Source organism: Lissotriton helveticus, chromosome 5_1 (assembly GCF_964261635.1).
Source record: "Lissotriton helveticus chromosome 5_1, aLisHel1.1, whole genome shotgun sequence".
Lineage (NCBI taxonomy): Eukaryota > Metazoa > Chordata > Amphibia > Caudata > Salamandridae > Lissotriton > Lissotriton helveticus.
In genome coordinates, this window is record NC_136065.1 from 1,425,088,778 (window position 1) to 1,425,116,215 (window position 27,438).

The 27,438-nt window shown below is 44.2% G+C and overlaps 1 protein-coding gene across 4 annotated transcripts in view; it reads left to right on the plus strand.

The window, feature by feature from the left end:
• The window catches only part of PHTF1 (putative homeodomain transcription factor 1), a 490,213-nt gene that overhangs the window by 310,699 nt on the left and 152,076 nt on the right, over positions 1-27,438 (plus strand). For all 4 annotated transcript variants that reach the window (XM_078644430.1, XM_078644429.1, XM_078644431.1 and 1 more), the window contains 2 exons: positions 8,504-8,776; positions 19,605-19,736. In XM_078644430.1, the coding sequence (XP_078500556.1) occupies positions 8,504-8,776; positions 19,605-19,736 (405 nt within the window). The remainder of the gene's footprint in view (positions 1-8,503; positions 8,777-19,604; positions 19,737-27,438) is intronic.

The window sequence follows — 27,438 nt, forward strand, 5'->3', positions numbered from 1 at the left end:
TGCACTGTGGGCCTGGCACACGGTGCATGGATATTTGATAATTGCCCTTTTCCACTGCAGCTTGTGCTGCAGCCCTTCTCTAGAGCCGGAGCACAAGCTGCAGTGGAAAAGAGCAGTTTTGCGACCACCTGCGCGGCGGTCGAATTGTAATCAGGCAGGTGGAGCCACCAACATACAGTCACCTGCTTGAGGCAATGGCAGTTGGATGCTCATCTGACCGCCTTAGTAATGAGGCCCTATTTATTAAATCACTGTCAAATCAGCACTTCTAAAGTCAGGGGTAAGTTTCTTCAGGAAATAAACGTATCACCTCTGACTCCAGAAGAGGCCAGCTTACTGATAAATCCTATATCAGAAAGCCTTTGGGGAGGATAGCTTTGGTGCAGATTTTTAGAAGCCCTTTGAAACTCGTCTGGTCAAACCCTTAGTGGTCCTATTTAATTTGGAGGTTGAAGGCTTAACCTCCCTCTTTTGGGAAAGGGCATCCGATATATATTTTTTTTATCAGGAAAACCAAATACTGATCCATCTTCTTACAGATCTTCATACAGACCCATGATGCTGTCAATACCAATTCTAAAAATGTTACTAAGATTTTAGCTAATCGTATATATACCGCATATCTTGTATATGCAGATCAACACTGATTCACACCAGGCCACATTTTTTGCGACAATTACCATGCAATCTACATGTCCAAATGTATTGATTTAGTGACCGTGTATAAAATTCCAGAAGCTATCATTTTATTAGATGCAGATAAAGCTCAAAATTTTAAAAAAAAAGACTTTCCTTTCCTGCTAACAAGGTTAATTTCTTCATTATAGCATAGCATGTCAACTTGGGTGATAATAAGTAATCATACTGATTGTTGTTTTTCCCCAACAGAGACACCTGACAGGGCTGTCCTCTTTCCTCAAATTGTTTTGTCCTTTTTATTGAACTTTTGACACAATATATTTTCTCCAGTAAAGCAATTTCTGCACCATTTCACAAAGCCTCCAAGATCAAACTATACACAGATGACCTTGCTTTACTTTTAGCATCTGATACCACCTACATAAAAATAGCTTTGCAGACAATGTTTAAAAGTATTATTCTGCGGGGACTAAAAGATAAATGAATTGAAGACCAAATTCTTTTTATCCAACACAAGTCCTGAAATTATTCCAATAAAGGAATTAGAAAAATAACCTGTACAATAATGTGAGAGTTCTTTTCAGAAAAACACGATGACCTATTTATAACAAATTACGTCTCTACTGAAGAAGGTTAATAAACCTATGCTAATATGGAAAACTCTTCCACTTTCTGTGCTTGGGAGGGTTGCCATAATTAAAATGTCGATCCTTCCTTTTAAAATTTTGTTTTACCATATCTAGAAAATTGGACATCATTTCTTTTGCCAAATTAGTGCAATTGTTGCTTTCTTATTGAATCACAAATACCCCGGGGCCAAAATAAGGATTCTGCAACTAGCGAAAGGAGATGGAGAACTTGAGTTGCCAGATTTCCACTTATATTTGACAGCAGCCTTTGCTTTACAGATCTAGCATTTTTCTACTAAATCTTTTCACTATTCCCACAATTATGCTAAGAAATCTAGGTCAAATTTATCTTGCTGCATAAATAAACAGGGTGCCCAAAAAGTGGGATACAAATCTTAACATCATATGTGGAAGTTGAGAAAAAAATAGTTTTCAACTGTTGCTTTGCCTCCGCCCACCCCCTGTTGCTTTCCACCCTCCCCTGTTGCTTTCCACCCTCCCCTGTTGCTTCCCACCAGCCCACTCCCGGTTCCTTCTCACCGGCCCCTGTTGCTTCCCACCGGCCCTCAACTTCTTGTCAGGGTGGGACAGCGTCCACCCCCTGAAAATAGAGGGTGGACACCGTGTACCTGCATGTACCCTCGACTCGTGCCCTGTTCCCCACCCTTAAACTCCCTATTGCTTAACTCTCTGAGCTTCCACTACACTGCCCACTACCTGTTGCTTAAGCCCTTGTTGATTCCCCTTGTTCGCCTGTTCCCTTTTGCTTTCCCCACCTATAGTGTCTGGGGTCAATGATGACAGACACTATGCTGAGTATCAAGGAGCTTTATTAAACACCTCTTATCTCTGCCCTGTCCCTACACTATCTGCCCTCATCCTGTCCCTGCTCCTCCTCTTCCTTCCCTGCCCACCAAACTCCTCCCACGCAACTACTACACCGTTAACACATAACATCTCCCCCTTTCTTAACAAAACAAACGATGTGTGCATTCATATCTCTTCAATGAGTCTCTTTGGTCGCTGGACATTTCGACGCGGCCTTGCGTTCACTTCTTCAGTGTTCACATCAGTCTGGGGTACACCCAATTGACCCAGATCCTCCAGAGTGTTCTGTTCAGGGGTTTCAGGACTGAGTGACGCAGTTGGGTCTAGCAAAGATCCTGTCGTGTCTCTGGAGCATTTCTTAAAGTGAGACACATTTCTCGTAATTCTCCGGTGGTCAGACTCCGCAGTCAGCATGGTGCCTTTCTGTTGATTGACCAGTAAGGGTTCATCACGAAAGCGACAGTCAGTTTTCTTCTGTTGGTCTTGTTTAACCAATACGTAGTCCCCTTCCTGTAGAGAGGGTGATCTCGCTCTTCTCTTGGCATCGGCGTATGACTTCATCTTGTCCTTGTTCCGCTTGTCCGTTTCCGTCATCTCTAGATGGTTGTGGGTGGGTGACACAGCTCGCAGAGCTCCATCTCAGGTTGGGATGCGGTTTCTCATGGGGCGACCCAACATCAGCGTGGCGGGACACTTGCCGGTGGTTGAATGGGGGGTTGTCCTGTAAGCTCTGAGGACCTCGTTGAGAGCTATCTGTAGGCCCTTCTTTTCGGCACTGGCCTGCTGGAATGTCTTCTTGATCGTGGCCAAGAAGCGTTCAACTGTGCCGTTTGCTTGTGGCCAAAGGGGTGTGACTTTCCTGTGATGGAAATCCAAGTGTCTTGCGAATGCGCCAAACTCATGCCCATTGAAGGGAGGACCATTGTCTGTCTTCACCTCTCTGGGAACACCCCAGGTTGCAAATAGTTCGTCCAACACCTTAAGGGTAATGGAGGCACCAGTGGAAGGCACGAACTGTGCGAAAGGGAAGCGAGAGTATTCATCGATTATGGCTATCACATACTTGCCGGAAGGTAAGGGTCCATAGAAGTCCACAGCAATTTCTTGCCCTACTCCAGCCGGTAAGGTGGCCATTTGCAATGGGGCCGGGGGATCACCTTTGCTTGTCAGCTGACACGGGTGACAGTCCTTCAGGTTGGATTCCACCATTTGGTCGAGGAGGGGAAACCACACACGTTCCCTGAGTGCTCGCTTAGTGGACAGGACTCCCCTGTGGCCTTCATGAGCAAGATCGATAACGCCTTGCCATAGTTGACTGGGGATCACAATCCGCTGTCCACGCAGTATGATTCCATCTGAGGTCACCGACAGTTCCTCGTGGACGTGCCGGAACGCTTGCAGCTCTTGCTTGGTGTCCAGATCATTGTCTTCATCATGAGGATCATGCCTCCACCTGTTGGTTCGAGTCTTGCGGAGTACCTTCTGCAGGACGGCGTCCTGCACAGTGGCGTCTCGGATCGCATCCATGGGAATGGCAGGAGGTAGCGCCTGATCAGCTACAAAATGGATATATTCCTCTGCAATTGAAGGACTAGAATTGGTTGATGCAGGCGGGTGTCAAGACATGTAGTCCGCCGGGTTTTCAGACTTTTCCGGCTTGTGTATGATCGTAAAAGTATACTCCTGGAGCCTCAGGCCCCACCTCTCAATTCTGAGGGGCATTTTAGATCGGGGGTTGCCGTAGATGGTGACTAGCGCCTGGTGATCAGTGATCAGGGTAAAGTACTTGCCGTAGAGGAAAACATGAAAATGTTCACATACCCAGACCACTGCAAGACTCTCCTTTTCGGGCTGTGAGTACGCCTTCTCAGGGTCGGACAGGCTGCGGCTGGCATAAGCAACTATACGTCTCTGGTCAGAGTCATTGTCGTATTGTGCCAGAATGGCCCCCAACCCTACGGGGCTAGCATCTACGGTGACTTCAGTCATTCGTCTGGGGTTGAAGTAAGAAAGGTTATCGGCGGACTCCACTGCCCGCTTGATCTCTGTGAATGCTTGCTCACACTGGGGAGTCCATTCAAAAGGCTGTCCTTGCTTGGTCAAGGTGCGGAGCGGGTGGCTGATGGTCGCGTAGTCTCGGATATAACGGGCACAATAGCTGGCCATCCCCAGGAAAGATCTTAGATCGCTGACATCATGAGGACACTTGGCGTTGTTCAAGGTTGCCACTTTTTCCGGATCAGGTTTCATTCCCGCTCCCGAGAAGATATGGCCGAAGTATTTTAATGTGGACTGGTGAAATTCGCACTTGTCCTTGTTCAGTGTCAAGTTCGCATCTAGCAGGGCATGGCAGACACGGTTAAGTGCAATGTCGTGCTCACGGGTGTCGGAGCCATATACAAGGATGTCGTCGCTGTAATTGAGCGTATTGGGGATATGTTGGATGATCTGCCGAATAGCTTCTTGGAAAATCTCGGCAGCCGATGATACACACGAAACTCAGTCTCTTATACCTAAAGAGTCCTAGGTGTGTCGCTCAAGTTGTGATGGGGCATGACTGGACATCCAGCTCCAGCTGGTGATAGCTCTTGTTTAAGTCCAACTTTGAGAATACCTTGGCTCCGTTTAAGGCTGAGATCATGTCACATAGAAGTGGCCCTGGATAGCGCTCACGTTCTATCGCAGTGTTGGGAACTCGCATGTCAACGCACAGTCTTACTTTGCTGGTGGTGCCCTTTTTTGGCACAACGACCACTGGCGATACCCACGGGGTCGGGCCATTCGTGCGTTCAATGATGTCGGCGGACAGAAGGTCATGGATCTCATCTTCGACGGCCTTTTGAAGATGGAAGGGTACACGCCGAGGGTGCTGAGCGACGGGCCTAATCTGTTTGTTGACGTGCAGATGTATCTGGCGGCCCTTCAACTTCCCTAGCCCCATGAAGAGACGAGGAAAACGGTTGACGATGTTCTGGTCATCACAGACTTTTGTGAGGATTTCAACAAGACGGAACCGTTCCGCAGTTGGCAGGCTGAGCAAGCAATCAGCTTCGGGGCCCTTGATGACATGGATGACTGCATCTATGGTAAAGTTGTCATGTTCAAGCGTCGTCGGGAATTTGCCTAGACATTGAAGCGGCTTCCTGGACATCCAAGTGAAGACTCGGACGGGTGCATGTGCAAGCGGGGGCTTGGGCCGCATCCTCTCATACTCGGTGACGGGGATGTAGTTTAGCGAGGCTCCACTGTCCATCACAAATCTGGTGTCATGATTCCCCACTTTTATGTGCAACCGAGGATACTTCTTCAGTTGGTCTGGGTCTGCGATCATGTTCGCATGGTGAGTTGTGTATTCAGAGTCTCGAGATGAAGATCTGGAGTTCCAGGGAGGGGGACCTACGCTCCCATAGCGATCTGCGCGACTCTCTGCTGGAGTGAGACGAGCTGGAGGACCCTGTATTTTTTTCTTGGACGGCTCTTACGTGGTGTTTTCTGGTGTCCGACCGAGACGACCTCCCGGGTCCACTTCGCCTCTCTTTGTTGTATTCGCCGCACATTGCCTCGAAATGGTTCGTCCGACCACATTTTCTGCACCGCTGGCCCATGGCTGGGCAGACTTCTACGTGAGGATAATCATATCCACACCTGTAGCATCTTCTCGCTCTCTCTGGTCTTCTCTCTCTCTCCAACCCGTTTCTCGCCGTATGTGTTCCGAGCGTCTCGAGCGAGACGACGGTCGGGTATTCCATTGTTTGTCCCTCTGCCACCACGGTCTTGAACTCGATGTGCCTGCTCATGACTCACTTTGCGCCCAGATTCAATGGTGGCGGCATGCTCCTCGGCCTGATCGTAGACGCGAGTCATTTCCTCGATGTCGTCAAGTCCGTGGGGCTTCCTCAGCAGTCGCCTCCTGAGCGATTCCGAGTGGCACCCATCAATGATCTGTGATTTGATGGCGGCGTCTGTTGAAAAGTTGTCGAACTCACAGTGTCTCGACAGTCGCCGCAGGCGTGTGATGAATGTGCTCATTGCCTCGTCTTTCCCTTGACGTGCCTGATGAAATGCGTGACGCTCATAGTCCACGTTCCTTTTATGGAGAAATTTCCTGTTCAGCGCGTCCCGCACTTTTTCGTATGTTCCGGTATCTGCGGGTGGGAGATCCTTGATTATTTTGCTTATTTCGCGCCCTGCCAGATTGTGGAGAGCGATCAATTTGTCCTTATCAACAGTCACTTTGGATCCCTCGATGTAGTCCTCGAAGTCTTCGAGCCATTCCTGCCACTTGGGGCCCATGCTTCCACCTGTCGTTAGGGTGACTGGCTCTGGAGCCCTCAAATGCGACCCTCCTGCGATGATGGGCTTGACTTCGTCTCGTCGCGGCGATGCCGACATCGTGGCACCGCAAAATCCTGCCTTGGTGACTTCCGATTGACTTGGTACTGCTTGACGTCAGGCGTCTGCGCAGTATAGTTCAGAATGTCTATTTTGCTTGGCTTAGCTCGTGCTTGTTTGCTTGTCACTGTGCTGTTCTGTGGCTTGTTTTCTTTCTTTTATATATATATATTTTTTTTATTCTGCTGTTTGTGACTTTGCCTGACCTTAAGATGGCTGCCCCACACTGACCGTGGAGTCTGTCCCCGCAGCTGCCTGACTCCAAGATGGCCGCCGTCACTGACTGCACACGAGGTTTTCTTCTCGGTTCATTCGGCTTCAATCAGCACATTGGGACTCACCAGTTGCTGGCTGCAGGGGTGATCAAAGCTTTCTTGGTGCCCACACTCAGGGCCTCGACTGCTGGGCTCAGGTAAGGTCGGGCGGGCCCCCCGCCTCGCTTCCTGCAGTTTTGCGCGCTCGATCGGCGCTGCCATGCTAAACCTCACGCATCCGGCGTGAGGCGCGATTTCGGCGCCAACAGTCAAACTGATTCCTGGCTCCTCAAGCGTCTCGGCGCTTGCTTCTTTGGCCCTTCTGGACTCCTACACAGTGACCAGGCTGGGAGTAGGGACACCGGCTGCTGGCCCTTCGCTTTGGGCGGCAGCGCTAGCTTCGGCAGCAGCGCTCCTCTTCTGAGCGCTACACGGGACAGGGCGCCTCGTCAGGGTTCTGCTACCGGTGGGGAATGTCGCATCCCACCCTCGTCGCCAGTTGTAGTGTCTGGGGTCAATGATGACAGACACTATGCTGAGTATCAAGGAGCTTTATTAAACACCTCTTATCTCTGCCCTGTCCCTACACTATCTGCCCTCATCCTCCTCTTCCTTCCCTGCCCACCTAACTCCTCCCACCCAACTACTAGACCGTTAACACATAACACCACCTACTTACTTCCTGTTGCTGGCCCTGCTGCTCCTCTGCCCGCCGCTCCCTGGCACTAATCTGCTCCACCCACCCATTCCCTATTTCCATTACCTGCTGGCCCACTCCCCATTGGTACCCCCAGCTTGCCCACTCCCCTCTGCTTCCACCAGCCCATTCTCTGTAAATATATATATTTTTTAACCCTTTACCGTGGCGAAATGCGGGCGATTTAAAGGGTGGGCGGGGCTGCATTGGCCAACGGTCGTGCGCAGTACCAGGGAGGGAGTACTCACATCGACCGTTGGCCGACGCGAGCATGGAACGGGTTAAAGCAGAAATATTGCTACCCAGGTCGTTATTCTTGTGCACGCATAGTGAGGCATGCGCAGGCTAGTGAATGTCTCTGCCATATTATCGTCTCTTTTTGAGGTTTGTTTGCAGAAGCTGCACATCATTGGCAAAACAAAACATTAACTTTGGGTGTAGGGGTCATTTCTTTTTTTCTTTTTTTTCTGTGTGGGTCTGGTTTCACTGGCTCTACAGAACAGTAAAAAAAAAACAACATCAAACCATTCACCAAAAAGAGGGAAGACAGTCCTCTGACTCTAAATAGAGTGGGCGGACCGTCATTTTGGCAGATCGACGTGTCAATGGGGGTGGGTGTTGGAATATCAGAAATGTGAAAACATTTTCAATGGTTTCCTTACCTAAATGATGCACCTTACTTTTTGGGCAGCAAGTATTGGTGCAGGTATGTGTATTGGATGTGAAACACAGTGAACAAAAATGATCATACTTCATGAGGGTGTAGAGGAAGGTGGCTTGCCACAGGAAAAATACCTCTGTGGAAGAAAGTAAAAAGGGTTTGGTGCTTTTGCACCTTTAATGAAACTGCAAACCAACAGAAAAACTACTGGTTATAGATTAAGTGTATGCATGGTAAAGTAAACTTTGCGCTCCTTAACGAGCGTTCACAGTCTTCAAAAACGTCTTGTGTGAAGTGCTCCTTTTATAGTGTTTGAAACCACATTTTCTCATGAAAACTGTTTAATTGTTCCTGTGGAAAATGATGAACCGTGTATTAATTGTGATGTTGAATTATTCCTCAGGTTAGCTCCTACGAGCATGGAGTGGGATATCAAATGCTGGGCAACTTGGTGACCCTTGGATTGGCATTGTTTCCCTTCCTCTATCAACTCTTCCGGCAGAAGGACCTTGACCAGATCCCTGGAGTTTGTTTGGAGGAGCTGTTGGCAATGTTCTGTGGGGCGACTCCTGACAAACTTCATGTCACCTTGTCGGCTATTAATCTGACTCTGCGTTTATGCCTCACATGGATGTTCTTTTTCATGATGTGTGTAGCGGAGCGAACATACAAACAGGTTGGTATGTAATGTATTAAATTCAAGGAAAATGTGCAGCTATTTATACAGGGAAAAGTAAAACTAACACGCAAAGACAAACTTGCTCTAGTTCTACAGGAACGCATTGCACCATTTAATATTAAGTTATTCGCCATTTATAAAACTCTGCATTGATTGCAATCATTACGTTTTTGGTAGTAGTATGTGTCAGGTACATGATGCAAACACAGGTCAGCTGTATGAATAGGGGAGTGTCTAGGGATTTATGGCTTTCGGATGGCCATCGGTTGATGTTGTGCTTTGAGGGAGATTTTCACCTAGCGTTACTTCCTGTGTGGAAAAGGCAGTCCTTATGCATTGTAGAAATATTAAGCAGAAGTATGATGGAGAGTGTAGGCTACTTCCAGATTATAAACCTAAATTAAATCTGTTAGACAGACATACTAGGCAGATGGCATAAACCAACCTGTCAATGACACCAGAAGATGTCAATTTAACATGGCTAACCTTCTGGTGGCAATGGAGAATCTGGTATTAGTTTGCGGTTGCCTTAGCTGAATTAATCCACATGGCAAATTTTGTACAGTTCTGTAGACTGCAGGGAAGATGGAAGAGTTCAAGTTATAAACCGTTTATGTAGTGTACTGTTACAGGAGCAAAACCATTACTGCCAGGGTCATGCAGCAAAAATAGCTTGTTCTTTTATTTATTCAAACGAATTTTCCCTATTAATAATCAAGGTAACCTGGAAGGCAAGAAGCCTTAAAGTCAAAAATCCTGACGTCCTTTTTGTTGATTCTTTGAACTAACAACTGTGAATTACCTTTTTAAAAATTGATTTGCTCCTTAGGTGCAGGAGGAGTAGAGCACAATAGAGGAAGTTGATTCTCTGCTACTGAAACCTTTAATCCAGGCAGTGTGAATGAAACTGGAAATGGTCTTATTTGGAAATGGATATCCTCCAGTAAAAGTAAAAAATTAGGCACTAATTTTCTTTAAAGCTGATAACACTGACAGCCTCTAGAGTTTTTGGTAGTATATAATCATTCACATACATTCAGTCATAAACTATTTTGCGTCTTGTATCCGAATCGCCTCTCACAATCCAAATGACCTTTTGCCATTATGAAGGAACCAACACATCTATGATTACTCCTACATTAGAATTGCTATGTAAGAACCTCATCAAATCCTTGATTGATAAAATCTTTCACATCAGGAACAATATTTTAGTTTCTCCAGATTACCACTTTTTTCCTCTATCAAGAAGGTGTGTGTAGGAAGTTAAAAATATCCTTTTTACTTGAGAGTTTCTTATCTGGTCATCAGATAGTGACCAGATATGCACCACTTTTGCACCACTTCCCATAAAAAAATCTTTGCCAATTTCAACCTAATATTTCTTATTTCACAATTAGAACAAATTTGGTCCAAATAGCGCAGCTACAGACTGGCAATGGGATTATATTGGATCTTCTGCATTTCTTTACTTTCATGAAACCTGGGTTTGGATGTCAATGGCAATAGATTCTGTGTTGGTGGCAATTTTGGATTATCTTTGTCCTTTCCCAGATTTGGGCAAAATGGCTGGTTTAATCCTTTTACATCTCTTGTGGCTCAAAGGACACTGATCATGCAGTTAGCTTAGACAGCAGTGAAAGAAATGCACAGGGCTAGTTAAGTTTACTTCTTAAGGTTCATTCTCTCTGTCTTTCCCTCTATATTTTATCTTCAAGAGCTCGCCCACCATCTGCGGATTTCCAGATCAACTATAATTGCGTTTCTGATAGATACTGATAACCAAAGATTCCTCTTTTGAATTTCCCCCATGTTCCAGACTGGATCTGGAAACTTTTCATGCAACAGTTCCTGCATGCAGTGACATTAGACTGCCATTGGCTTCGCCCTGCCTCTTAAAGTGACATCGCAGAAATGTATGTAGGCATCAGCCATACACACCTATATCAATTTCTTTCTTTCTGTGCTCACTGACATGGATCCAAAGCTCCTCTCACAAATTCTCCATCTATGTTTACCGAATTACTGACATTATGCATAAGGAAACTGTTCCCTCCGACGACTGCAGGTTTTGTAATTTGCCACATTTGCAGAAAGCTTATGTGGTCATGGAACCATATGATTTCTGTCTTTGGTGCCTGAGAATGCACCATGACTCAGAGGTCTGCTGCAAGTGTCCCCTGACACACCCAGTGCAATCAGTTAGTGTAAAATGAAGCTATACGTCACTGAGCACAAGCAGCAAAATTTGTCTAAATCAAATCCGCTCGCTCCCAATCATAGTCTTGGTTCCTGACCAAATCACCGTCCTCGCGTAAGTCCAAGGTGAAGTTGAGATACCTGTCCTGAAGCAAGCACAAAACATTTAAGTGGGAATCCTCCCCTCCCCACTATTCCCACTCCAGAAAGAGGTCATGCTGTCAGCTTTCTATGGATTTGGCTCAGTCACCTTCATCCAACTCAACCCCCTTCTTCAGTTTGAGCCAATGAGCCCCAAATTTCTGGACCAATATTGACTCTGCAGGAAGTTGAGGCATTTAAGGAAGCGATGTTGTAACTTTTTCTGATGATTCAGGGATCCACCTAGAGCATCTTTGGGTCCCATGGGTTCACCAGGGCCCTTAGTTTGACATCTGTGAGCAGGACCTTCCCCAGTGCTGACTTACCCTACTAGGCCAAAGCCCATCCTTTTGCCAGCACCAGGCTGTGCTTCTGTGCCTTTGCCAAAGTCAATATTGAGCATGGACAGCGGGCGAAAAGCGGAGGTGGGTGCACCTGAGATTATGGTTTGGGGAAGGGATCACAGTAGCACTCCTTGATTGATTGATTCATAGTGGAGTCGGTAGACGGCCTGCTTATTGGCAGAGATTGCTGACAAAAAAAGTCAATTTTTCAGCTCTTGCTCCTCCGTCACATGTGTTTTAGGGAACCTGTTGTTCGATCACCTGAGCCCAGCTTTTTTCAGTTGGGAGAGGCCAATAGCTAAGCATGACTGTGGCCAGCCCTGTCAAAAGCTCCAGTCCTGAGATGCCTTCCATGCTCCGTCCCAGAGAGAAGAAGGCTAGCTGCACTGCAGCACTTCGAAGACAGTCCAACCCAGCCCAGCATGACGATGCGGCCAGCCAGCTGCAGCAATTTGGCAGCGAGCAGTGATAATTGTGCAATGCAGTGGCTGGCGACAGCTGAGTTGACCATGGCTGCAACATTCAAAATGCATCGATAGTGGTAAGAGCCACAGCTTCTTATGATGGTGGGGAGGACTGTGATTCTCATGATCAACCCTTTAAGTAAAGCGGGGAGCGTCTCACTAGGCTGAACACTCAAAGCAGATGTGTCTTGTTAAATGAAGTTCAAGATTATAGTCCCCAAAAGACTAAAGCTGCCTTCTATCCTTGTGAGACATGAAAATTGTGCGTCATTCATTTGGGTAAAAACAACACTTATCAATTGCAGGACATTGAAATACCAAACAAGCATAAAACATTTTTACTCCAAAATTAATTTCTAACTCACAGAAGAAAACGTATAAGCAGACCCACAATGAAATAAGACAGCTCTTATTTAGTTTAGGCTACCAAGTGCATCTTATTTGTTGCTACTAAAAAATATTACAGGAGGGTATCCCATGTCCGGGTGTGAATAGTTTATTTAATCCAGGTCCTGCACTTTATTTAATAAAACAAGATTTTCGTTTTATACCATAGATTTTCTTAATCCACTGCTCATGATAGTGTCCCTCCAGGGGTCACACATTAGAGATGCGAATGTCCCTCATAGGTGCCCTGAAAACAGAGAAATGTCACTCACATGAATACTGAAAACTTGGCAGCTATGACTACAATGATTCAGAGACAATTGTGCCACTGCTAGATCCTGATTATTCATGCCTGCAAAGTAATTTGCCCATCCTTTCAGGAAATTCAGGTGTTACTTTATAGGGCTCATTTACACCAAACCACAGCCCTCTCCATTGGTTTTGCAGCAGCTAGCCCAGTACTTTTAAGGCCATGGTCGCCGCAACAGTAGGGATCGTACAGGGCAGAATGTACTGCAGTCTTCCAGTTCTTTCTCCCCTGCTGCAGCGACTATCAAGCAGCTTTACTTTGTCCTTAACAACCCAGGACAATATCAGATTTTCTCCTGGCTGGCTATGTGTACCATCAGACAGATACGCCTTACAGATTGTTCAAAAGGGCTGTGTCCTTCCCTTCATTTCCTTGTTCCGACGCTAGAAAGACTTTTGGAGGAGGACTCTGCATTGTGAAACTGTTCTGTGCCTCCCTACGGAACAGCCAGTTCAAAATATTTATGCTGGTTCAGATCTTTATGGCTCTATACCCCGGAGAGTGGATGATATTCATGGACTTGCAGGACATGCATTGCCATATACCAATCCAGCAGTCCTAGAGGCATTACATGCACTTGCAGATGGGCCAAGACCATTTTCAGATTGTCATGCTCCCTCACCTTGGCTCTACACTAAAAGTGATGGTGGTGGTTGCTTCCCATCTTTGGAGATCTAAAAAACACAGATTCAAGTACCCAGATTCCCGTACTGTGACGTCTGGTTGCTGAAGACTGGCTTGTTGCAGTCCGTTGTGGATGACCAAAGAACTCCTGGTGTCGCTGGGATTCCCTATCAATGAGCCCAAGTCCCACCTAACTTCTACACAAGGGATTGCATTCATTAGGGCAATTCTCCACAGTGGCCTTTTCTTGGTCACAACCAGCCTGTGCATTTGTCCTCCAGTCAGGTTATTTTTATTTAATTTATTTGCTGAGTTTTAGAAAGCGCAAACATGACCATTCCGGGTATCAGAGCAATGCACATATAGCAGTCAGGTCATACATAACAGGTAAAATACAAAGCAGAACATGTAGAGGCAATGAAAAACACAGAAACAGATACATAAAACTACAACAGCTTGGTAGATCCATGATCCAGATGAGTCCACAAGACAATGATCGAACTGAGTGACTAAAGATAACTAGTGGAAGAATCCATTCAATTGAAACTTTCATACTTCTTTTTTGAAGAAGGTAGAGGAGCGGTATGTCTATATTCTTGGGGGCTAGACCACAGAAGGATGATGAACTTCTGTGGCTTCAGCAGCAGGGAGTTAGAGCCTTTTGATGAGCGACTACCACCTGATAGTTCAAGTTTTTTAGCCAGGTGTGTTGTGTTGGATGGCCTTATGAGACATGCAAGCTATCTTCAACTGGATTCTAGCTTTAAACGGGGACCATTTTAGATGGTTGAGATCAGAGGTGATCTTGGATCCTGTGATTAGACTAGCAGCTGAATTTAAAGAGGCCCATAGTGGGGCCAGCCTTACTTTGGGTAGTCCTACCAGAGTAGAGCTCCTGTAGTCGAAACAGGACATGACCAGGGATTGGACAGCTAATTGAAGATAAGCAGGGGGCAAGAAAGGTTTGATTACAGCTTTCGTAGGACATTCTTTCTTAAAAACTACAGGGCAGGGTTCAGCATCCATGTCTCCACAACCTGCAACTCCAAGCCCAGAGATTGGATGGTAGCACCTGAATATGTTTGATTTTCTGACCAAGGTGGTTGTAAGTTTTGCAACCTGATGTAAATCCACAAAGTCTATCTAGGAAGGGCAATCGGAAAAATGTATTCAAGCAATATGTTGCCCGAAATCCCTAGCCCTTACAGGTCAAGCTCTCTGATCCATCTATGTGGGGCACTTGCAGTAAATGTGTTGCTTGGTGTGGTGCCCGAAATACGAACTTCTTTCCAGGGCCAAATTCCCAGGGGGGTTTCTGTTTGATCTCTCACTAGCAGGAAATGTCTGCTGCAGGTACCATGGAGGATTATCTGTCAGCCTGCTAGGTCTTTCTGTTTTTCCCGGATCAAGCAACCTTGTTTAAGTCACTGGTGTGATAAGTTATATTAAAGGTTTGACCAACATTTCCCCTAAACCATTTTTAATGCTTCAGTGGGGTGTGGACCTGGTCTTGACGTTTATTATGTGCACGCCCTTTGAGCCTCAGCACAGTTGCTGTGGTGATGCACAAACACATATACATCATCTGACTGCGGCAGGTTTTTTTATGGGTTCTCTGAGGCGCTTCTGCATCACCAGATAAGCATAAATTGGCAAAACACACATTGTCCTGCCAAAAGATCCAGTAGCACCATTGAAAGGCGAGTCCTGCGGCTTTGCTAATGCTTGTTTTTAAAAATGCATACTTTTAAAAATGTGCAGGAAATTTGCACTTCGTAATCAGTCTGTTACTTATATGTGCACTGTGATTTGGAAGTATTCCTTCTGCTATTAACACCAGAAACGAAGATTCGAGAAGGAGATCCTAGGTGACAGCCCCAAAGCTGTATCTTCAGTCAAACAATTTTTGGGTATTAAAAAAAACCTAGAAAATTGTATTAGATTGTTTTTCTTTTTTGGAGTGCAGGATTTAGTCTTCAACCCTCAGTCGCCCGCGACTAGCTAGAAAAGTCACAAAACATTGTAGATGCGTTTAAGCCTCTTCCTATTATCATACGTTTAATCACAATCAAATAGGGGCTCAGACTTTTATGGATTCGTTTATTAATTTACGTTTCAGAATAATAAAGAAAGGTGTCTTTAGTATAAATCAATTGATAGTTGAACTACTTTTCTTTTGTAAACTTCAGTGGTATTACAAGAAGTTTTTTTAGGCTTTCTCTAACATGTTTAAAATTGAAAAGTATTTTTAACCATTGCTATACTGGTGATATACTGCAGTTTTAGTAATGCATGCTTGGAAGTCACATAAATGACCAGGGTTGTGGAAGTGACATTGGCTTTTTGATACCGGACATCATCACGACTATTGATGACACTTGATCTTCAACCCAGTGATATCAATACTGTACAATTTTTTGACTAAAGTGAAAAACCATGCGAAAATTCATATATGTAAGTAGCGCCTCGTGCACCTTCAGACCATATAATTGATTAGCCACATACAAAGTCAATACTACCTGAGTGGGCTGCACTACCTATGCCCCCAGGAATTTTCTCTGTGACGTATAGGATCTATCAGTCCATATAATTGATTTGCCACATACAAAGTCAATACTACCTGAGTGGGCTGCACTACCTATGCCCCCAGGAATTTTCTCTGTGAGGTATAGGATCTATCAGTTAAAAACAACCCACTATAGTCCCTCCGAACACTCCTACAGAAATGCCGGACATATTATCTTCATGCAAAGTGCTTTCAGTTTATGTAATTTCTTTCTGAAAGAGCCATCTAGCTGCAGATTCCGCACCTTTTGAGTATTACCCAGGCATCAGACTGGATCAGAAAACTTTTCAGCGATACCTCTAGGCACCAGAAGGTGGCACTGTGTGGCTCTGCACTGATACTACTCCTCTCTGGAAATTACTTTTATAGACACCACTCACATGTACTAATGTCAGTGTCTGGGATCTAGAGCTCCTGCTTGTCTCTCAGAGACACTTACCTCAATCTTTTCCATAAAATTGCTTCAGTACTCAAGGGATTTTATTCATAAAATGACACGTTTCAAGCCCTGTACAGACTGACTCAAACAAATATCTGTACCTGATCCCCATAAAGTATACCTGTGGTTCCTGAAATTGAGCTACGGCCTGTGGCAACTGCACTTCGATCACGAAGGCCGTCATGGAACAGGAGGCGAAAGTTTACATTGCCAAGCACAAGAGGACTCATGCTGGGATTGTTCTAAGTCATGCTTTCCGTCCAAGGTTCAAACTTGCTCTTGTTCCTGGAGCCGACGGAGCTGCTCCAGAGGTCGGTCTTCCTCTTGCTCCAAGTCTTCAGGTATTCTTAAGAAAATGAAGCAGGATCCACTCCCTACACCTTTCTCTTTCGGCTGCCCAAGCGTGGGCCAGTGCCAGCCTTCTCGATCTCGCTCCTGAAGTCTACTGCAGCTGGTTCGCCACAGCCCAAGTTTCTGGGACCCTCAGCTAGGCCATGTTAGATCAAAAAGTTCTGTGAAACCATGCTCTGGCTCTTTGGATCCCAGCCTACTCCCTCTGGCGTGCCTTCAGACCCCAGAGAATAAGATGCCTTTCACATGGAATCATGCCAGCGGGTTCAACCTCGTTGCCAGCTGGGCCGTCTGAGCCTATCTTACCTCTGCTTCTTCTTCAGACTCTGCCAGTAGGCATGTCAAGGCTGACTTCACCATCTCAGGAGGTGCCCTGATTGTTCTCCTTGACGCTGAGTCCACGGCTGTCCGACCTCGATCAACGTCATGCTGGAATCCCCCTGAGGTGACAATTGACAAAACGTGCATTCCCATCTTGAAGCTGATTTGGATAATGACTGTGACCCGGGTGATGAGTTCATTCAGACCTGCCAGGATGACAGTTCATACTAGCCCTTACAGAGGCTAGTGGCCTCGATACCTCCCCGGAGATGGGTCTTTCTTTCTCCCCCTTCCAGCCACAGAATAATCCACATCCGGTCATGTGTAGGACGACTGAAGGACTTGACATCCAGCTCCCCACCGTGGCAGTTAAAACCAATGTCTTAACAGACATCTTCTAACTGAGGCAAACATCTTCTGAGTACCTTTTTCCACTTAACAAGACTGATGGATAGATTATTGGGGGCTTGGGTCAAACTTTGTTTTGGCATCATTAGTCGGTCAACAGATTACCAGGCACAAACACTCTGCTCCTGGCGACCCATTTTTTTTCAGCAGCACACCCCAACAGAAAGCCTAGTGGTGAAGGATTCTCCCAGCCGTTCTAATCCCAACATATGTCCCACCACTTACCCTAACAGCTAACATGTTTTTTTTTTTTACAAACATAGCCACCCATTTTGTTAGTACCAGCCGTTTGTTGGGGATGCTAATCACACGCCCTAACAGGGATTCGGTGTGCCCATAGACCTTCACTCTGTGCTATCTCTGGAAAATCAAGATTGTTGTGATTCAGTCAAGTTCATGATTCGTTATAGCTTGGTCATAGTTACCAGCATTGCCATTTGCATGACTGTGATTGACTAAATTCTCCAGTGATGTACAGTCCTCCCTGATAGACATGCCCTTTGATTTGACTCACCTGTTAAGGGACACATCACATTCCACTATCTAGCATTTTAAAGAGAGCAGGGCTACTGCTTCCTCTCTGGGGCTTTCCGCCATCCTCGCCAACCACAACAGTTCCTTTGCTACTTTCGTGGCTTTGGTAGAGGGGCTCCCTTTCAACGTCTTCCTTTGGAAGGAGATATTTAGAATGTTTACCTTGGACCAGGTCTTGTCTGGCCTCAACCCTGAAGACTGGATGGGGCAGAACACCTATTTCCATAATGAAAAGTCCTGGGCACACGTAAACTGAGGTATAATTCAATATGAAGTAAAGTCAATATATAATTTTGAAGAGTTCATATCGTAGTTCGTGATTTATTCAAACAAGAGCAAAAAGAAAACCAGCCAACACGTGTTTCGTCGCTTATGGAAAAAATCCTGCGACTTACATAGGGCTGGGAAAGATACAGTTGTTAAACAAAACAAATGCAGTAACGGAAAACAAATAAACAGTTTTCTCAGAAGTAGTGGTAACTCGACACCTTAAAAGTGGAAACCCTATAAATCCAAGCAATACAACCTTGTGTGGCTAAATGAGATAACAAAATGCAGTTCTTTAGTGACTTTGTGAGCACTGTGGATGATGAAAGTACTAAGGTAGGGATTGATGAGGTATTTACATTTCTATTATTCTAGACACTATCTGTAGTTCAATGGTATGCAAGAAAGGATAAAAGTAAAGGTTGAAGAGAACCGGCCTAAATCAGGAAGGGAAACAAGGCCCAGATTAAAAAGAAAAACATGTGTCCCTACAGAAATGAAGGAAAAGAAGGGGATTTTTTTAAATTATCAATGAATACCAATAAAATGCTACCTGAATAAGAAGTTGATAATCATGTACTCTGTGAAGGATAAGGGTAAAAAGGTATGAGTGACTATACAAAGACGGGCAGGCGGTGGTGTAAGAAATGTGAAAACAATGGAATGAGCGCTTACCGTTCTGTTGGTGATAATTCCAACCCGGCTGGTTAAGGCTTCAACACTCAAATAATGAGCGAGATACATAAGAACCAAAAGGGCGTTTTAAATATGCGCAACACTATGGAAATATGACATTGAAATGTGACTTTTTAGATGGGTTTACTCTTATGTGGGTAACAGAAACTGAGCACGTTGTGAACTTTTGAGAGTGCTTACTTCTGTAGATAGATCAGCACGCTTAGTTAATGTATTACTTCTTCTAGATTGCTGCAGTGGGTAGAGGATCACCTCAAAAGACTACACTACTGATCTACAATGTTCATACTAGCTAGAGAGCCTCCTAGGACACCAGATGCCTCTGCTGATTTCTAAAAATATCCTGTTCCAGGATGCGTTTTTTTGGGATCTCCATTTATGTGTTTGTGTATTTACTATAGTGCACCCCTAGCTGGGTGTGGGACGCAAAGTGCTGTCGTTTATTGGAACAGGTGTATATCAAGTGGGGAATTTGCACCTTTGAAGCACATTACATTTCACATGTTTACATTTTTACTCAGCACAGTTTACTTTAGACATATTTAGAGTCACCTTTTTCGTACTAACAATAAGCCTGACGTCGCTTTGGCAGTGACCCAGCGACTTCAACAGCAGTGAATGGTACATGTTGCTTATTAAAGATCAGTTCATTATGTTAAATCTTTGTTCAATGTAGTCATATACTTAAACTCCAATGCAGATGCTAGAACTAACACAATTGCATAAAAGGATTGTAAGTAAGACGGTTTCTTCAAGTGTTTCTTTTTTCATTTACAGAGGTTTTTGTTTTCCAAACTTTTCAGCCATCTCACATCAGCAAGAAAAGCCAGAAAGTCTGAAATTCCTCACTTTAGACTTAATAAAGTCCACAATATCAAAATATGGTTATCCCTTCGTGCATATTTGAAGGTATGTGATGTTGCCTCTCCATATTTTGCGAGTTGGATGTTGCCAGTGAGATTTACACACATGCAGGGCTGGAACACGCTAATTTATATTGAATAGTTAATTGAATATACGATCTTGTACTAAGCGTTAATTAGCCCCCTGCTTGATAATATACAAGTTTATGATTACATACAGTTAAAATTTTAAAGCACATCTTTAAAGTGTGTGAAGCTTGATCAAAATTTACCAAACCGCCTGCTGTCTCAGACTTTGGTGAGACAGTCACTGGTACGTACTTTTGACATATTTGAGCATAAATACAAACTATACCTTATATCGCCTGCTCTTTATCTAATTTGTAGCGGCCTTAAATACTTGGGAATTATCTTCATTATGATGCGATTGGACATATTGGCTTGTTTATATTCCGTGTGTTTTTCTTGTGCTTCATCAATTCCTGGATCTGATGCCTTGTTTTTCCCCATAATAGACTAATTTTGGCCATGTCAAAAGCCCTTGTGGTAACTTATGTTTCATGATAGCATAAAGTCCCTTTACTAGTTGTGATTTTGTCACCATTACAGGCATGGCGGATAACTGCATGGTGTGTGTGTATATATGGTGTGAGAGAAGGAAAATAAAATTACCTTGAAGAAAAACTGCCGTGCTGTGGACATTCTTTGAGCTGTGGATACTCCGTGCTGAGTTGTTCTGCTAAAATATATATATATATATATATATATATATATATATATATATATATATATATATATAATCTCGGGACATCTGCTCAACATATCTCGTTTGATGTTTGTCTTTGCACATCTTGCGGTTGCCAACTTTGACATTCAAGGGATCCTACATGTTTGTATTGATCATTTTTCATCTGCCTTGCCATGTTTTAGACACTATCTGGTCATGGTGTTTACCGTGTTTCGCTTTTCTCTTATAGATGTGACATTCCGCAGCACAATAATTGGTTAATTACATTTTTTGTCTGTGCTATTTTGCTTTCAGAAACATTGCTATACTAAATATGTATTGCCCTGAAGATGACCCCGTCCAGTTTTAAGATCATAACATTTACCTGTTTTCTTCATTTATGTTCCTGCCTTTTTGTTCTCAATAAACCCAAACTCAAATGTCAACACTTTATTCATACCCACAGATGCTTGGCCTGAGAATAGCTCCTAAATTAGATGTATAGGCTGTGGATTTCTGTACTAATGCCTCGTCTATTCTGTTTTTATCTGTGTATATTAAGCATGCTCTGCACCACTTGTAACTGCCCCGCCTGCACTGTGTCGTTCATGTTTTAAATTGCTCTGCCACTTTCTAACTTTTAATGATTGATAACATCAGTACAATAAATGTCAAACCACATTCACATCAACACAGACTCCCTTTCACATTTATTGCATATGCTCTGTCGGTTTTCTTAAACCCAGCAATGCTTAAGTCACATAAATATTTCTAAATTGCATATATGCAGAACGCTGTTGCTTTATTTAATATTTATCAAGGTCACCCTGTCTCTCTAAATTAAATTAGATATTTGTCCAAGACAAGCTTAAAAACTCTGGCACACATAGACCAATATCCAGTAGACCTCTTAGATTCTAAAATACATTTGATCACTTCGACTGGGAAAGGCACTTACAATACTAAACAATGTGTCAGTAAATAAGACTACTGTATATAAATCCTGTTATGGGTGTGATAGCTGTATTTACAGTTAAGACAGTAGTCTGCCCTTTTCATGAGTTACTTATAGAGAAGGATATCCAGGTTGCAAAGATGCAACACGTGGTGTTACTATGTTCATGTGACGTACAAATGTTTGTAAATGCTCCCTAAAGCATAGTGCAGGTGTCAGTTTACGAATTCTCTGTAATGCCCCAAGCTCGGAAAATCACTTGGTCTTAATCTGTAACATGCCCACTGTCCTGAAGTGATATTACAGGTTTTGCTGGACCTTATCAGTAATTAGCACATGGTTATCTTCCTTTTTACATGTGCTTGTCAAGTGCAAGACACATTCTAATTCACTTCCAGCTGGGAAATGGTGTATATTTCGGATTAAGTTTTCCAAGTCTCCCTATTGGTAGTCTTGTATTATCACCTATGTTTGTGGTGCTTCTGATCGGTCCACAAAATTACTTTAAAAAGAGTTAGATCAATAACCAGAATTAGGCTGCGGAGAACCAAGAATCACTGTTTCACAGCTGATGTCAACTTGTGCATAGGAGTGACGAGCAACTATATAACTGTCTACAATACTAGATTTGAGATCTGATTATTCACTGCTTTTATACCACAACACTGCAGATTAATTTCTTTTTACCTTTTCAACTTCTCAGGATCAATCGTACATTTATATAGTGCAGCAATTCACCCCTAAGGGTCTCGAGGCGGCGGAGCTGTTGCTGCTGCGTGAAGGTTAGGTCATTCAAACATCTAGGTCTTTCGTTCTCTTCTGAATTGCTGGAGCGAAGGTGCGGTCCTGAGGGGCAGGGGAAGGTTGTTCCAGGCCTTGGCAGGCCGGTGCGAGAAGGAGCGTCCTCCGCTGTTGGCTCGCCGTATCTTTGGGGTGTCTGCGAGGGAGAGGGAAGCAGTGCGAACGGGTCTGGTCGGTTGGATAGTGCTCACAGCCGACTGGTTTACTGAAACTCACTATATCTGGGTCTCCCACATACCTCATAACATTAGGCAGACTTAATTCTACTTGGACTTTTACTTGTGGGCATGGAAACGAGCTGTACTGTAGCCAGGTGGTTTGACTTCAAAAGCTTAGGCTTGTGTCATAATGTTGTTAATTCAATTCAAGTCATTTCAAACCTTTATTTGATTGAAAGAATCATCAAAGCATTTCTTAAAAATATAAAAGATTTGAAAAATACATAAAACGTAGATTCCACTAATTGATACATTAAAAATCATCCTCTTCAGTAAAAGTGCACTATGAATCAGCGAGGTAACATTTCCAATGATCCTTTCCCTCTAGGAGAATTTGTCTGTTTATATAAAGTGCAAGTGCATACTAGATCGACCCCTCTCAGAAGTATAATAGGTAGAGAAATACATAACAGTGCAAGTGCATACTGAATCGACCCTTTCCAGAAGTACACAACTGTCAATCATTGTACTAAAATAGTTTGTGGGCTTCAGTGCAATACCTTTTTGGTGGAAAAGTTTCAGGCCTGGGTCGTCTTATTTTCAATTTTAGCCCTCTTTTTTTTCCTTATACAAACAATAGCCAATAAAAATCAGCTAAGACCAGATACAATGAGTCTTGAATTGTCTGTTTTAATATTCTTAACATCTTGGACTTCCTGACATTCAGACTCCTACCGATCGTTTTTATCCATTTCTTCCTGGCCATTGCATACGCAGGACAGAAAAATAAAACGTGTGCAACATCCTTCTCCACTACTAGTTGGCATAGATTACAATTGGGGTCCCCTCCCATATATTGCGATGACGCCCATTTGGAAGTAAAAGTGTTTAACTGAAATATTTCATATCTAAAGTTCAGGTACAATGATTTTGCTAATTTTGGTTCAATTTCGTCCAGGGAGAATTCAAAACAAGGAGTCATTTTGAACGCAAAAAATTGTCGTGCGCCTTCCCAGTGTGTTATTTGAAAATGACATGCCTGATAAAATCCTCGAAAACATACTTTATCTGGCACTTTGATTCAGGTGTTAGCAGCTTCGAGTTTATCCAGAATCTGCTCAAGCCTAGTTCAAGGAGCCATGTCTGGATATGAGCCAACCAGGGGAAGGTGACTCGAGAATCCAATTCCTTCAGTTCGCTCAAGGATTCTCTATAGGTTCCTAGCTCCTCTGTTGTCCAAATTCTGACCCAGTACGATAGTGTTCTCCAGATAGCTAAATACTTAAGTCGTTTTATATATAATGTTGTTAATGATCTGAGATCCATGTACCTCGAGGAAGGATTTTATGATCTAGCTAGACAGCTTGCCAGACCATTATATGAGGATCGCAGAGGGGGGCTTTGGTTCACCCCACATGTTGGGAGCCAGGAGTACTTATTTTGATTGGGCAGAGGTGGTACACTTCCACAAAAAAAGTGATTGCCCTCCACACAGCTGTGTTCATTTTGTTTATTTATCCAGTTGCCTGAGCTTGAATGTTCAGAGGCGCACACACATGCTATTAAAGTGTCTTGATAATGATGTATTATGGTATTTTTCTCCGGCAGCAGCACAGATGAAGGAGGGCAGTTATTAACATACAATAGTTACTAGGTCTGGCTTAACAGTGACAGTGCTTTCATAATCCAGACCTATTTGCATTGCAAATGCTTGTTAATCATATACGCCTTGCATTTCTCTCAGATTGTCTCTGACCAGGCTAATCATTCTTCTAAAAATTGCTAAGCACACCACCAAGGTGGCCATTGTTTTACTTTGCAAACAACAGAAATGCTGTAATTTACTGTCCATGGATATCTGTGATATTAGTAATCATTAGGCATTTCGGAGACAATTGTAAACATGGTTATTCAATAAACAGCCTCTTTTTAGGTTTCACCTGAACAGTGCATGCTCTTTGAGAAACCGCTTGTAAACAAACTAAAAGAAAAAAACTAGCTTATAGCCCGCCCCTTACCATTACTTGGCTTCCACATCACTCTCATTTCCTTGCTTCTTATTGGACTGTGCCTCCTACCACCTGTTTCCACTTTCTCTGCGGTTCTTCCAATCTGCCACTGTAGCGTGGATTTAGTTCAGTTTCCTGCCTGCGGCCAGTGTCCTTCTACTGGCCATCTACTTGTAGAGGGTCTTAAACTAGCGGTCCCTAGAGTGCAGGTGTTTTAAGTCTTTCTCCATCCCTCCCACCCCTCCTGTCCTTGATGCTTTCCCTATCCATACGCTTTGTCCTTGCTACCCACTGCCTCCCTCCTGTCTCGTTCTTGCTTGCCGTCTCTACTTCATGCCGCATTGTTTATTTTACCAGTAAAAAGCTGCACTCTTGGTTAAAGACAGGCATGTTGTGCTGAGAAATAAGTGAATCCGAGGAATGTGTGTGTTGTAGCTTCCTGATTAACTTCATATGTTTTTGTAGGCTTAATAGGCCTCACAGGTTCCTCGCAAACTGGATTCAGTGGCAACCACAGCACAGAGACCACCCTACTCACCACTACAGACGACATCCACAGCCTCCTCAACCAAGGCCACACCACAGCCTTGATCCTACTCGACCTCTCCGCAGCCTTCGACACCGTCTCCCACCACACTCACAGGGCTAGTTGCTGCTCCCAGTCCATCCCTGATTGAAGCCTTCCTTCCCTGCTTTCTGATGGCACAGGGAGATTGCTTTAGTTGGCCACTTGCACTGCAAAGGCTGCCATTCTCTCCGGTGCCTTTGAAACCGCCTACTGGAGGTCACATGCTTTTGTCCCATAATTTATTATCATTATCATCATCATGGAAGAGGAGGTGGCGTTATGGCCAGGGCTGCCGACTTTGGAACTAGGAAACAAGTCCCAGGTTCAACTGTGCCTAAATAGGAATACTAGCTTGTAAAATTGCACAAAAAAACCCACATTGACACGCCCAATAGATTGCACCTATGCAAATCTTTTGGCTTTGCCAATGCTTTAAAAAAAAAAAGGTTTATACATATTGCACAGCAGCACGAGCTGTTGTGCAACATGGCTTAAAGTAAAAGAAACAACATGTGCAATGACGAGGCCACCATTGACCGTGTCATAGCAGGATTTTCTTTTTTAAAGTACGAATGTTCTACCTCCAGGGTTTGTCAAAATGGAGTCACAAGATCAATACCCTCGTCTAAAACCCTAATCTGTGAAATTCTGCGTGACAAAATACCTAATCACAGGCTCTAACATGGGCAATAACAATCCACCTTTGAAGGCCTAAATGCTTTCACATATGATTTAAATAAAAAAATAAGTTGGTCCTACAACCTTTGTCATAAGTTTTCATAATGAACAGATCAGACCGTTGGCGTCTGTCCCAACTTCCCAATGAACCTATCGGTACTTACAGCTTTTATTATTGGCTTGTCACCAGAGTAGAATTATGAAAGTGAAACGTTCTCCCCCTCAGGGTTTGTCCAGGAGATAATAAACATCAAAGCCCTTGCCTACTATGGTAATCATTGGGTTTTTTAAAAACTAGATTTTATTGTGTTTTATGTTAAATGCATTATACATACATAGCAGTGATATAACATATCTGTTGTTGCTCACCTACAGCAGCTCTTCAGATCCTGCCACAATCATGCACTTATAACCCTTGCAATTCTTCTGGACCCCCCCTCCCTCCGATAAGTTACATTAAGAGTTACACGTGTACCTATATCATTCAATGTCCAGTGGATCCTCAGAGAGACAAATAGTGCACACAACAAAACATATTTAGTCCTGCGTGGGTGGGCTTGCAGGGTGTTTTAAATTCCCAGTCTATAGTCATTAAAGCCCCCCGTCCTATTGCACTGCATGTACAGGTGACCCCCGTGGGTGATGATTCTGGGGAACTGTGTTCCAGGTAATTGAGGCTTGCCACTAATGCCTCCCATGCTCAGGCCATTTCTAAGGTTCTAGTCCCTCTCCTTGCTTCCTTCAGTAGTACACCACCTTCATATCCTGCCCATCTTTCCTGTTCCCTGCACCATGTGATCACTCTAGGTCCCCCAGGAGATTCCCAGTTTCTCATGATTTCCCGCTTTGCTAGTATGAATGCTAGGTCTTGGAATTTACTTATGACCTTGGTTTTGGAGGTTTGTAGCAATGGCCTGGGGAACAAGGACCTCCTTCTCTATAATTCCGGCAACTGGTCCTGTAACCTCTTCCCAGAAACTATGGAGCGAGGGGCAGGACCACAACATGTGCAGGAGTTCAGCCCCCACCTACCTGCATCTTGGGCATGCCGCATCGGTCACATAGAAGTATCTGCTAATGCCTAGCGGTTTGAGGTATGCTCTTTGTAACACACAATAGTTAATCAATTTGAATTGGGTATTCCTGGATATCTAGGGAACCCCGTGTAGTATACAGTCCTAGTCCCTATCTGAGATGGGAATGCCCAAGTCCTCCTCCCAGCGCGCCCACAGAATGCTCCGTGGCTGGAGCATGTCCACTCAAATTGCCCTGTATAGGCATGTGACCGCCTTGAAGATGCTTGAGGATCCGACAATATAGTCTCAACTCTTGTACAGCTGCAGCTCAGAAGTGGCTGTTTTCCGGTGTTTGTGAAATGCCCTTGCAGGAGGTTGAATTCTAAGCGCAACTCCTCAAAAGGTGATAGTTCTGCCAGCCTTAATAGGTCCTCCACTGTTGTTGCCTCAGCCCCAACCCATTCTTCCAATCCTCTCCAGAGTCCGCCATGTTGGTGTCCCATTAACAAAGTGACATGTAAGTCAGGGGAGTATGAAGTACTACTGAGTGTTTTCTGTAAGCGTCTGATCCATCACTTAGATAGTACTAGGAACACTTGGGTATGATATGCTAAGGGTCGCCCAATCCGCAACAGCATTTGAATCAAGTGGGAGAGCTCTGCCACAAATGGCTATGGGTTACCATCTGGATTTTGCCTGCTCGCCTGCCATTGTACGAACTTTTGGAGTTTGGCCGCACTGTAAAATGCCTCAAGGTAAGGCACTGTTAGACCCCCAGCAGTTGTTGGGTATTGCATTGTGGAGAGTGCCACTCTCATGTGGCCTGGACCCCATAT